The 12,862-nt window shown below is 54.5% G+C and overlaps 1 protein-coding gene across 1 annotated transcript; it reads left to right on the plus strand.

The window, feature by feature from the left end:
- The first annotated feature begins 5,458 nt into the window (after window positions 1-5,458).
- GUCA1A (guanylate cyclase activator 1A) lies at window positions 5,459-11,830 on the plus strand. Its single transcript, XM_046006938.1, has 4 exons — window positions 5,459-5,659; window positions 10,591-10,740; window positions 11,303-11,396; window positions 11,661-11,830. The coding sequence occupies exons 1-4, from the start codon at window positions 5,459-5,461 to the stop codon at window positions 11,828-11,830; spliced, it is 615 nt and encodes a 204-aa protein (XP_045862894.1).
- Window positions 11,831-12,862: the final 1,032 nt, after the last annotated feature.

The raw sequence follows: 12,862 nt of genomic DNA on the forward strand, positions 1-12,862 counted from the left end.
AGACCCCCAAACGCCTGCAAACTGGGGTTTCTCCTTTCCAGAAAGCCAGTTGTAAAGTGTCGGCCAGCATGTCACTGGGTGAGCCCAGCAGACTTCATCCTAGAGGTCACTGCTCATTCCGGGGGGTGGGGGGCTGGTGTACCCAGCAGAGCATCCTTCTGCAGCAAAAGAGAGTGGGGCCAGTGTGGGATGGAGGGACAGGATTCTGGAGACCCAGACACACCGCCAAGGCGTTGGCCAGGCCTCTCTGGATGCCTTTCTCTGAAAAGAAGAGGGTGAGAAGGGAAGAAGGAGCCCCCCTAAAAGTACCTCACAGGACCGAGTCCAGGGTTTTCTATTTGACTGCAGTAGGCTCTCTCTCGAAAGCCAGAAGCTTTCCTCCAGTGCCTGGCGATCCTTGGCTGGAAGTGGGCCCTTTGGCCTCTGGACCAGGTCGCTCCTGCCCGATTGTCAGTGTCGGAGGAGCCGGCATGAGAAGGAGCTGGGGGTCTCCTCGTGTGCGGATTCTCCCTTCACTCCCAGTTTCTAGAGCGACTGTTCGCTCTTCTCCAGCCGCTTGGTCCAGAGCCCCAGAATAAGCGACAGCGTGGGGGGTTGGGGGGAGGAGGCCCAGAGATGTCAGTCCTGCTGCCTTCCAGAGCCGTCTGGGGACCTTTCCACCTGTCCCCCTTTTCCTGCCCCTGCCCTGTCCTACACCCCAGCTTCCAGGGCACCTTCTGCACCCATGCCTGAGCCCACAGGCTTCTGAGGCAGGCACAGGCACCGCGTCCGGACCACCAGCCTGCCCTGTCAAACTGTTTGAGTTTGACTTTCTGCCCTGAGACAGTTACCCCTTGTCCATCTGCCTTCTGTTGTCTAGAATTTTACAGGAACCTCTCACCTGCTGTCTTCTTTCTCTTTGTCTCTGTGGGTTGGTAGGTTTAAAACTATTATTGCCTTTTTTATTGGAATGGAGATACATTCAAGTGTTCAGCCTAGGTGTAAAGAAAAGTTAAACATCTCTCTGCCTACTTGCGATCTCTCTCTCTTGCTGTCAAATAAATAAATAAATAAAATCTTAAAAAATAAAAAAAAAAGGGGCGCCTGGGTGGCTCAGTGGGTTAAGCTGCTGCCTTCGGCTTGGGTCATGATCTCGGGGTCCTGGGATCGAGTCCCACGTCGGGCTCTCTGCTCAGCGGGGAGCCTGCTTCCTTCTCTCTCTCTCTCTGCCTGCCTCTCTGCCTACTTGCGATCTCTCTCTCTTGCTGTCAAATAAATAAATAAATAAAATCTTAAAAAAAAAAAAAAGAAAAGAAAAGTTAAACATCCACTCCATCATCCAACAGACCCTTGCTAAACACCCGAAGGCTGGGTCCTTAGGCTGCAGAAATGTCTGAGAACCGTCTCTACACTCCCAAAACCTGAGAACCGGGTGGGCTGAAGTGGGGAAGGGGGTGGACCCCAGCATTTTCCCTCCCCCAACGGACTGATGCCCTTGCCTCTCCCCTGGAGAATGGTCTCCCTCTTGAGGTTCACCTTGGTAGAGCAGCCTTCCAAGGGACTTTTTAAAGAAGCTGGCCCAGGTCCCATGTGGGTGTGGGTGGGATCAGTCCAGAAGGCAAAGACCCAGTGCTTAGAGCTCTGATCTGTTTCTGTGGGGGTGGAGAGGGGGGGGCCGGGCAGCCTTGGAGGGGTATCGGTTAGGCCTGGGACAGCTGCCCCTCCCATCTCTTCCCAGCCTGGCTTCTGCCTCCGCACACCTGCCCCATGCGCTCCTTCTCCCAGCCAAGTGGGTCTTCTCACACAGCTCTTGGCATCCGTCCCAGGAGGGATTCCTGAAGTCACAAAGCAGCCTGGGGAAGCCCCCAGGCCTCTGAATGACGTGCCCACCACAGTGGGTGTGCGCTTGGCCCCTCCATACCTCTCTGTGCGTTCACCTCTTCCTGGAGGCCTTGGTGTGGACCCCAGCCCTCCTGACCTGGCATCCGTGTCTGGGCGAAGAATGGAGAGCGGGACTGAGAGAAGCCACAGAAAGGGGAGAAGCTGGGCTCTGGGCTGGGGAAGCCCGCGGATGTCATTCCCACCCGGCGTCCGAGAAAAGGGATGGGGGCCCCACACCCAAACGTCCTGAGACCCCTGTCATTAGAATTGTCCCTGCAGAGGGGCCACGGAGAAGCTCTGGAGTCGGGGCTGGAGGGCTCCTCCACATCCACCTCCCACCGGGCCTTCCTCAGAGATTTCAAGGCTTGGGCTAAGAGCGTGACAGGGAGGGGAAAACTCTGGTGCCACCACTTGGAATTTCTGTGAACCTCAGAATGATTTTTCTGTCCCCAGTTCCTCTTTGGTCACATGGAAATAATCCCACCCCACAGGGCCATTGTAAGCCTCTTCCTCGAGCTTAGCTCGGTGCCCTGAACCCAGGAGACGCTGGATGGAGTCTCTGTCCTGCTCCAGCCTTCTTGAATTCTTCCTTTAATCAAGCATGCGTGCATTCACTCACATTTTACTGTGCTCAGGCCCCTGTCAGTCAGGCGTTACCCTCAGAAAACTTTCTGAGTTTCTGAGTCGGAGTGTTTAAGGAGGAAAGTGTTTGCAGAGAAGGGGGCATCGCTGAGGGACAGGTGACACGCCCAGAGAGTGGCCACCGAGGACAGCCCATCTTGCTTCCAAGCCTGAGTGGTAAAGGGAGGTGACTTTACCATAGGAGCCCAGGGAGAATGTTCCTAGGAGCTGTGGTGGAAGATAGAGAAACCAGCCAAACCACCTCTCTCCTACTACCAGCCGGTCTCCTTCCACGGCTTCCCAGGCATGAACCACCAGGAGCTAGAGGGCAGGGGAGCCTGAGTGAGTGAGTCTGCAGGGGTCAGCCTCGGGGAGCTCAGAGCACACAGAAAAAGTTGGAGAGTGAGTCGGGAGGGGGCCAACAGGACAACCAGCAACATGACCATGTGGAATTCAGGTACTAGGTCCGGAGCAGGAGCAAGAGATGAAGAGCCCAGTGGCCTCTGCCCCGAGTTCCTGAGGACAGGCTGACAATACACAGCTCTTATAATCCAAGAAATAAATGAACATTATATATGTTATAGAAGTGTGGATATTGTCATAGATGTGAAGGTGACCCCCGTGACTTCTATATCCTGCTTTTTCTGCCTTGCCACAGTCCTCCTGCTTTGGCGGGGGGGAGACCCATGACTTGAAGTTCACCCACAGAACGTGCCAAAGGTAATGGGATGGCATCGCCTTGGGTAGGTACCCTACGTAAGCTTCCCCTGCAGCAGATTGGAGAGAGATCGTCCTTGCTGCTTTATGAAATAAGGAGCCACATTGGGGAGCCCATGGAACAAGGAACTTTGGACAGCTTCTAGAAATCGCAGGCAGCCTCTAGGACCCGAGAGTGGCCTCCAGACAATATCTAGCACGAAGCCGGAACCCTCAGTCCGAGAGCCAGGAAATGAATTCTCCCAAGCACTTGAATGAGGGGGAAGTGGATTCTTCCCCAGTCAAACCTCCAGATGCAAACACAGGCCAGATGACACCTTGATCCCAGCCCTTTGAGACACGGGACAGAGGACCCAGGATATTATGCCCAGATTCCTGGTCCCCAGCAACCGTGGGATATAATGTGTAGAGTTAGCAGCCACTGACTTTGTGGTAATGTTGAAGCAGCGTAGAAAGCTAACATAACACGTAAGCCAACAGTGGGCTGAGGCGAGAAAACGAACTCTGCGGAGATTCACGGAGGAGGGTGTGTTTGTGCTCACACAGGAAGGGTGGGGGGACCATGTGAATAGGGAGCGGTGGAAAGATGACTTGTCCCCTCATCCCTGAGCCCTTCACCCCAAACCCCAAAGCTGAGAGGACTCCAAGGACAAGGATGCCAGCCTGCGTCCCTGGGGTTCACTGGAGGAGCATCCCCCCACTAACCCCGGACCAGGGTGCCCTTTGTTCATCACTTTGGGTAGAGGAGAGGCAAAGCAGTCCTATTCGGTTTCTTTTTCTAAAACAGTTGTCTTCTCTTCTTATGAGTAATATGAGTTCCTTATAAACCACTTAAAAATACGGATAATTTTTATTTATTTTTTTAAAAAATATTTTGTTTATTTGACAGAGACAGGCACAGGGAGAGAGGGAACACAAGCAGGGGGAGTGGGAGAGGGAGAAGCAGGCTCCCCGCTGGGCAGGGAGCCCGATACAGGGCTCAATCCCAGGACCTGGGATCATGACCTAAGCCGAAGGTAGATGCTTAACGACTGAGCCACCCAGGTGCCCCAGATAATTTTTTAAAAAGCAAAGATTAAAATTTCACTGGTGATGTCATGACCCAGGTTTGAGCCTTGTTAACGAGTTGGCTGCTTCCTTCTAGTTCCAGATATCATGAACATGACAGTGTTGTGTGACAGGGACAACCCTCATCCTGGACAGACCCCTACGCTCGGCCTGGGACATTTCTGGGATGAGTGATAGCAGCTCACCATGTACCTGTGTGCTGGTGCCCTCACTCACACACACACACACACACACACATCCCTCAGGCCACTAGGCACACACTCAATGTTCCCCATCCCCATGCCCTGGGAGGGGATGGTATCAAGTGTGGATCAAACGGAGAGTTGGATTCAGGCCTCCGGGGATGAGTCTCTGGGAATGTAAGAGTGTGGTCAGAAGAGGACCAGTGAGTGTGTGTGTGTGTGTGTGTGTGTGTACAAGGCTGTGTGCACTTATACAGTGTTATGTTGGAGGAGGCTCCCCCTGGCTGCTCAGGACTCATCTTGGAAGTCCACAAACTCTGCATCACTCAGGTGTTCTCATATATTAACTATCCATGGTGTGACCGGAAGCCCTTAGTTGTGCTGCCCAAGTGCAGTGCACAGCCTGGATAACTGTACATAACAGTCCTGTCAGGAGCCCACAGTTGGCCCAGCTGTGGAAAAGGAACCAGCTCTATCTCACATGTACCTCAATTCCATGTCTGAGGGCAGGAACCAAAACCATTGAGAACCCACTAAAAGTAGGAGAGGAGAATGGAGGTAATGGGATCAGAATAGCCACTGGCTGGCCACCCATTCTGTCCTGGTAAGAAGGGATAAGGAGATTGCAAAATGGGTAAGAACATCCTCCCACCTATCAGCTCAAGGCGTAATCCTGGGCCTCTGCTTCCCTAAGCTCTGTTCTATTTTCACTCCTCTTTTCTACCCCATTGGCTGCGAGGGTTTAGTGGGGACTTAAGGCCGGTTCTCAGGCATCTTCTGGATTTGGTCGTGGGACTGCACAGCCCCCCATTACCTTTGTCCCTCTGCTCACCTCCTCCCGACATTTTCCTGCACTGTCTGATTCATCAGACCCTCTTTACTCAGCTCGGGAGGCCGCCAGCCTCTGAGCGAGGAGGGCCCAGGATTAGAGAGCCCAGCCGCCCTGTTGCAGGGGCCGTGGGGAACAGGATCCAGCCACCTGGGGCACAGGCCCCCCGTAGTCCTGGGAGATGGGCAATGTGATGGATGGGAAGTCCGTGGAGGAGCTGAGCAGCACTGAGTGCCACCAGTGGTACAAGAAGTTCATGACCGAGTGCCCCTCCGGCCAGCTCACCCTCTACGAGTTCCGCCAGTTCTTCGGTCTCAAGAACCTGAGCCCGTCAGCCAGCCAGTATGTGGAGCAGATGTTTGAGACCTTTGACTTCAACAAAGTGAGCGGAGGCCTGGGTGGGGGGCGCTGGAGGCCCGGCCAGTGCGGGGGCTGGGGTGGGGGGTGCAGGGGCCGGAACATGGCATCTGCTGGAGGAGGGGGCAGGCCTGTCTGTGTATATGGGGTCCCGTTAGGGGGTCAACGGATCTCACATTCATTGAGCACCTACTGTGAGTCAGGCACTGGGGGTTCAAAAAGGAACCAGACCCCATCTGTACTCTCACCTTCCAGGCAAGAACAGAGGGGTCCACAGGTTAGGATGTCAGGAGACCCAATCTAATGACTTCCTCTGCCTGGTCCTCACGCACGTCTCGGTTTACTCCAAAACGAGTGTGAACACCTACAAGACAGTCGTCGAGCACTTACTAAGTGCTGGGGGCCATACCTGGCGCTTTTGCCCAGGCCCTTAGAGTGTCCAGGAGGAAGGGGAGCGGAGAGGAGAGAGCAGGGTGATAAGCCTCCGGTCCCTGTTGGCCTGGCACAGGCAGACCCATGTTACATGAATCATCCCTGATGCTCTGGGGACAGGTCAGGCTGCCTAGTCACTGGGATGTCCAGGCTACGCTTGTCTCCAAAGTGCCCAGTGACCTCACCTCACCTTCTCTCGAGTGGGTCTGAAGGTCTGCACGGTGGTGAAATGGTATTGTCCCTGAGTCATCAGCAGCACACGGGATGGGGACTTCCTGTCAGCCGGGGGGGGATCCAGGGGGGCTGGGCACAGTGAGTTAGGGCCCTTGGGTGACCGTGTAAGGGCTCCCACAGCATCCTTAGCTCAGTACCCGCATCTTTCCTGGATGTTGAGAGCATGAGTTAAGATGCTTGTTATTTTCCAGAGCAAATCTTTCATTGGTTTGGAGCAATTCAGTCAAGATGCTGTGGTAGAAGGACCCCTGGTCTCCCTGCCCTGTTGGGCCCCACCCAGGATGTGCTGAAGCTCTCCCATGTTTCCTCTTCAAGCTGGGACACGCTGCCCAGAGCTTTCTTGGCACCCCACTGCCCAGAGGGTTCAAACACCATTGTGGGCAGGGCCTCTAAGGACAGCTAGGGCTCAGAGGCTATTTAAAACTCACTAATATTTAGGGTCAAGGGGCCAAAGCAGATTATGGGCGTTCAGTCCCAAGCTCAAGGGCAGCATCCTGGTGCCCACGGCCTTTCCTGGAGGGGTGCTGCGGAGCAGAGTGCTGGAGCCCGTGGCATGAGACCAGTTTGCTGGGCCCCCCAAGTGCTCCACAAGAAGGAGTAATTCCTGAACAGGAGGGAGGAAAGTAATGCCTTATACTCAAACAGACAGGAATATCTCAGCTTCTCACCTGCTAAGGAAACCCTTGGGATCAAGACATATCTCCAGGAGGACCCCCTAAAATCACATAGATGACACCAGGCAGGGACAACCCACCAACCCTGTATTTGCAAGCATTGCCCCCTCTGTCCCAGACCTGACCTTTTTTTTATTTTCAAAGATTTATTTATTTATTTATTTATTTGACAGAGAGAGAGAGAACATGTAGGCAGAGAGGCAGGCAGAGAGAAAGGAGGAAGCAGGCTCCCTGCCAAGCAGAGAGCCCGATGCGGGGCTGGATCCCAGGACCCTGGGATCATGACCTGAGCTGAAGGCAGAGGCTTTAACCCACTGAGCCACCCAGGCGCCCCAGACCTGACTCTCCTGATTACACCATGCACACCTTCACTTTAGGGCCTTTCTGATGCCTGGGACCCTCTTCCTCCAAAATTCTGCTTGGCTCACCGCCCCCCCCCGCCCCGCCCCAACCGCCCGCTACAAGTCTCTGCCTAGAAATCTCCTTACCGCTGACACCCGCTCCGATTTCCTGGTTGAAACCCTGTTTAACTGGGGCTAGCCGCTACCCTTGCATTTCCTGTCCCACCTCCCCCCACCACGCCCAGCACGTCTCATCTTCTAAGACGTGCTGAATAACACTTTGCCACTATGTTTGCTGTCTGTCTCCCCCACTGGAATGTGAGCTCCAGGAGGACAGAGATTTTTGTCTGTCTGGTGCACTGCTGTGTCCCTAGCACTTAGAACGATGCCTGGACGAGGGTAGGTAGTTATCTGAGAAATCATGAGTTCTTGGGGCGAATTCTGTGTTTTCAAATACACGTGAACTTAAACACATAATTATTAAAATGAAGCGTATCTTTGTAACATTTAAAGGACCTCACATACACCAACGGTGTAAATCTCACTTTGGGCACTACTGCCTTCTACACATTGTCACGAGCACAGAGTGGCCTAGCAGGTCAGCGGAGAGATAGGACAATGGAGCGGGAAGTTCAATGGGGCTGTGCAAACGATGGCCCCGTGGGAAGTGAAGCTTTAGTAGAACACACCACGCCCACTTGTTTACACATCACCCAGACTGAAATATTTGTGATCTGGTTGTCCAGCCCGCCCCTGAGTTGAGATCCTGTGGACTGTGCTGGAAGGGCAGGGTTGAGGGGAGCAGCAGCGTGCATGGGGAGTGCGCCCCAGGGGGATAAGCGCCTACTTTGCTTGCTTCAGAGTTTTGCCTGGGCTTGGCCGTGCCCAGAACTCACACAGGTACACACAAATCGATGTAAATCTTCACCCCTGCCTCTGAGGCCCGGTGGGGTTTAGGCCACCCAGCTTCTAGCCAAGGCTGGCTCATTCACTGGTTGTGGGGTCTAATTCCTCCTCACAACAGTTTTCCTCTGAAAATGGGGACCAAAATCCCACCTCCCAGGGGTGGTCATGAGATTAAAGGAGAAGAGCAAATAAAACACTTAGCGAGAGGCACTAGAAAGAAGTTAGTGTTGTTGTGGTATCGTTACAAAATCTCGCCCAAACCGAGGTGTTGAAAAGCAGGCCCTGTCATTCCCAGTGTCCAGGTGAGGAGCCGAGACTCAGAGAGGCCCCGTGACTTGTCCAAGGCCGCACTCTCCTAAGACGTCAATTAGCTCTTTCTGGCACAAGAGCCCATATTTTCCATTGCTCCTTTTCAGCCATTTTTTTTTTTAAAAAACTATGAAAGTAATTTTTAAAATTATTCACTGTAATTATGTGAAAGCTCACTGTAAACATTTCCAACAGTAGAGAGAGATGAAAAATGAAAAACCAAAGTGTCCTTGTTCCATGGCCTTACCCAGGGGAGATCTCCTTGGCTGTTTTTCTCGCTTCTCTGAGCACTGTGGCACGGGAGGCCTTGCTCTGTTCTGAGGACAGCCCCGGGCATGGGTTGGGCAAGGATGGAACGAGCTAAGGCTTATGTGACAGCCTTACAGAATACAGAATTATGTGACAGAATACAGGGAAGCACCACACGGATGTTCACCATGATCTCAGCACCCACTGTGGGGCTCTGGCTTGTCAAGGCCTCACCTGAGGCCTGGGGTGGGGGGCACAGAGCCAGACCTCAGAGGCCATCCTGCCCAGCCTCTGCCACATCTTTAATGACAGTGCTTCAGCCTCTGCGTGCATGCTTTCAGTGACGGGGAGCTCATTACTGTAACCAGGCTGGCCCGTTTGCCAGCGGCAAATCTGCCTGTTAGAGCTCTTCCTTCCGACCCTAAACATGCCTCTGGGTAACTTCCCGGTTCCAGAGCCGGGGTTGTGAGTAAGTTGAGGAACAGGGGCTGAACTCCAAGTTCACATGCTGAGGCTGTGCTCCTTAGGAGGGCTCAGCCTTTCTGCAAAGCACAGACTTCCCTCTCCCAGCCTCACTCGGGGGCGAGATGGGCAGAGGCAGGCCTATGTTCTCCACGTCCCTGACCCCCCCCCCGGTGGGGCTGGCAGGGTCAGACAGTGGGTCAGCCTGTGAAATTTGAGGGACCCTGGAGAAATATCCCCCAGGCATGTCTTGTGCCACCTTCTCACATGGTCAACCCCTCTCAGACTCAAGAGGGCATCACCTTTCCCAGGCTCCCAGAGGAGCCTCTCCTCTGGCCTCTGTCCTGGCAGAGCTGGGTAGTCTTGTTCTGGGATTCCATAATGTCTCATCCAGATGTGCTGTCGCTGCATTTCATCACAATGGCATACTGATCTCTCTCTCTCTCTCTTTTAAGATTTTTAATTCATTTATTTGACAAAGAGAGAGCACAAGTAGGCAGAGCTATGGCAGAGGGAGAGGAAGAAGCAGGCTCCCTGCTGAGCAGAGACCCAGATGTGGGACCTGACTCCACAATGCTGGGATCATGACTCAAGCTGAAGGGAGGTGCTTAATCGACTGAGCCACCCTGGTGCCCTAATGATCTCTTTATAGGAACGATTCTAGTACGTGTAGTAAGGATTACCATTTTCTCAGTGTTTACTGTACGTCAGGCAGTGTTGAGTGCTTTAGACATATAAACTCACCCACTCCCACTGCAATCCCACAGAGGTAGGTACTATTAGAACTGTTATAGATGAGGAAATCGAGGGCCAGAGACACTGAGTCCTTGTCCCAGATGCCACAGCTTTGAGAGGGTAAAGGCAGGATTCAAACCTGCACCCCAGTACTGCACTCCCATCAGGACCGGGCTCATATCTTACTAAGTTCCGAAGCCTCTATCACTGAGCGTAGTAGGTGCTCAGTAAAGTTTGAAGAATAAAGGGAAGAATAAGACAGGTGCTCCGTCCTCCCTCTCCCCAGTTCCAAAGACCACACCCTTCCTGGGGGTTCCTTCCTCTTCCTTCACCAACACCTCTTGCAACTGGAAGGGCTCCAGTTGGAGAATCACAGGGGAGCAGCCAGTGACCGCTGGTACCAAAGTGCCAGTGAAGAGAGAGCACCACCGTTTACATGGGGGGGGGGGGGGTTACCAGAGCTGCTGGCAGCCTCTGGGGCAGGCTTGGTGGGCTGCCTGGAGGCGGGGACAGAAGCGGCAGGATTGGAGCGGAAAGGGCACGGGGAGCGACCTGAGCTCGGCCTTCCTGGAGCCTCTGGAGATCGGGCTCAAGGGGCTGTGCCTCTCGCCCAGGATGGCTACATCGACTTCATGGAGTACGTGGCTGCGCTCAGCCTGGTCCTCAAGGGGAAGGTGGAACAGAAGCTGCGCTGGTACTTCAAGCTCTATGACGTCGATGGCAACGGATGCATCGACCACGATGAGCTGCTCACCATCATCCGGGTAACTCCAGGTGCAGAGGGCCAGGCTGGGGCTGCCCACCGGAGCGGACAGCCAGCCTGAGGGCCGGCAGGCGCGATGGGTCTTCAGCAGGAAGAACTGCAGTCTCAGAAGGGGGCAGGGTTGGGACTGGGCGTCTGGCGCGGGGCTGGGGGTGGGAGGAGAAGTGGGAGTGGGATGGGTACCGTGACCCAGGCCTCAAGCCGTCCACCCTCTGGGCCTCTATTTTTCCATCTGCACGGAGACAAGCTCTTTCTTTTTTCTTTTTTTTTTTTTAAGGTTTTATTTATTTGACAGAGATCACACAAGTAGGCAGAGAGGCAGGCAGAGAGAGAGAGGAGAGAGGGAAGCAGGCCCCCTGCTGAGCAGAGAGCCGGATGCGGGGCTTGATCCCACAATCCTGGGATCATGACTTGAGCTGAAGGCAGAGGCTTTAACTCACTGAGCCACCCAGGCGCCCCCGGAGACAAGCTCTTAAACCCCAGTGCTGCCTCTAGTGGCCAGTCTGTTGCTCTGACACCACTGAGGCTGAGCTGGGATGGGTCCTCTCACTTCCTCTCCCCAGGCCATCCGAGCCATTAACCCCTGCAGCGACTCCACCATGAGTGCCGAAGAGTTCACCAATACAGTGTTCTCCAAGATTGATGTCAACGGGGATGGTGAGGAGCTGGGATGGGGACCACTGTGGGGCGTGGGGGGTGCGGGAGAGGGGCGGGGCCTCTGCTGGCCACATCCTCCATCTGCCCCTGCCCCAGGCACAAGAGTTGGATTTTAGGGACCACTGGACCAGACTTTGGGCTCTGGCTCCTTTGGCCGCCCCCCTCACAGCCTCGCTTCCCCTAGCATTGGCTCTGCTTCCCCTCCATGCTACCGGGAAGAGAGGAGCGACCTCCTCCCCCTGACTCCCTTTCTCTGTACCCCAGGGGAACTGTCCCTGGAGGAGTTCATCGAGGGCGTCCAGAAGGACCAGATGCTCCTGGACACTTTGACACGGAGCCTGGACCTCACCCGCATCGTGCGCAGGCTCCAGAACCGCGAGGAGGAGGAGGGTGGGGAGGGGGCAGGCGGTGGGGAGACTGAGGCAGCCGGCTGAGCCCACCGCTGGGCTGATTCTGTACTGGGGAGGGGTCGTGTGTTGGTGCCTAAGGTTGTCACTGTAATACTAGATGTGGTCTGTTGAACTCAAAGGCTCAGCTCGCCTCTTTGGGGTGTGGGATGGGTGGGCCAGAAGGGCAGGGGTGGGAGTCCGGAAGGATGGTTCCTGAACCCTGTGCATGGCTCAGCTGGTGGTGACTGCCCCTGCTGGGGGACCCTCAGGGACCTCCCCCAGCTTTTCCCCACTGAGATGCTCCAGTCCCCCTATTTCGGAGCTGGGCTTTCAGGGACCCTGATGGAATCCTACAGATCGGGTGCTGCAATCACACATTCGACCTGCACCCCAGCACCCCGAGCCTACTTGTGTGGTGCGTTGATTTGTTCCTCCCTTCCGCAAGCGTTTATCACACACCTCCTCTGTAGGAACACTAGATGTTGCACACCCCAAGAAGAGGATCCCTAAGGAACTAACAGGCTAAGCATTATTATAATAAAATACAGGAGGAGAAGCTAGGATACTACAGAAAGTCCTCATTTATCCAGAGGAATTGCGTCTTTGTTCAGAAGTGACGGCACAGCACCCTGACTTCCCACGCTGGCCCACCCCGCAGCTCTGCGACTCACTGCCTGTGGCAAGTGTCCTGACCATCCCTCCCGGGTCTAACTTAAGTCCCTCTTGCTGCAGTGATACCTGACACCAGTTGGGAAGTGGGGCAAGCAGTTAGTTACAGGTGGGTCCCATTCCCGTTTTTTGCACGCTCCGGCTTTGGGAATACCTCTCCAAGAACCTGGGGAGAGACACAGGCTGGAGCAGCTGGCCTCATTTTTGCAAAGATGCTCCTTCTGGGCTTTGAGTCTTCGCTTCTGCTGGGCATGGGGGAAGGACAAGGAATAAAAATCCAAGGGTAGGAGAGAGAAAACAAGGGGCAAGAGGAATGAAGCTCCAGCTTGCTGAGAGGCACCTTCTTGCTGTGGGGCGGGGGTCGGGGAAGAGAGGGTCCTACCAGTAATCACTGGGCTCACCTCAGGC

This window comes from Meles meles, chromosome 5 (assembly GCF_922984935.1).
Source record: "Meles meles chromosome 5, mMelMel3.1 paternal haplotype, whole genome shotgun sequence".
NCBI lineage: Eukaryota > Metazoa > Chordata > Mammalia > Carnivora > Mustelidae > Meles > Meles meles.

Bases quoted from the DNA above. Each gene is read 5' to 3' on its own strand.
- GUCA1A (XM_046006938.1), top strand. From the start codon at position 5,459: ATGGGCAATGTGATGGATGGGAAGTCCGTGGAGGAGCTGAGCAGCACT. The intron at 5,660-10,590 runs GTGAGCGGAGGC...CCTCTCGCCCAG, and splicing joins AGACCTTTGACTTCAACAAA to GATGGCTACATCGACTTCAT. The intron at 10,741-11,302 runs GTAACTCCAGGT...TCCTCTCCCCAG, and splicing joins AGCTGCTCACCATCATCCGG to GCCATCCGAGCCATTAACCC.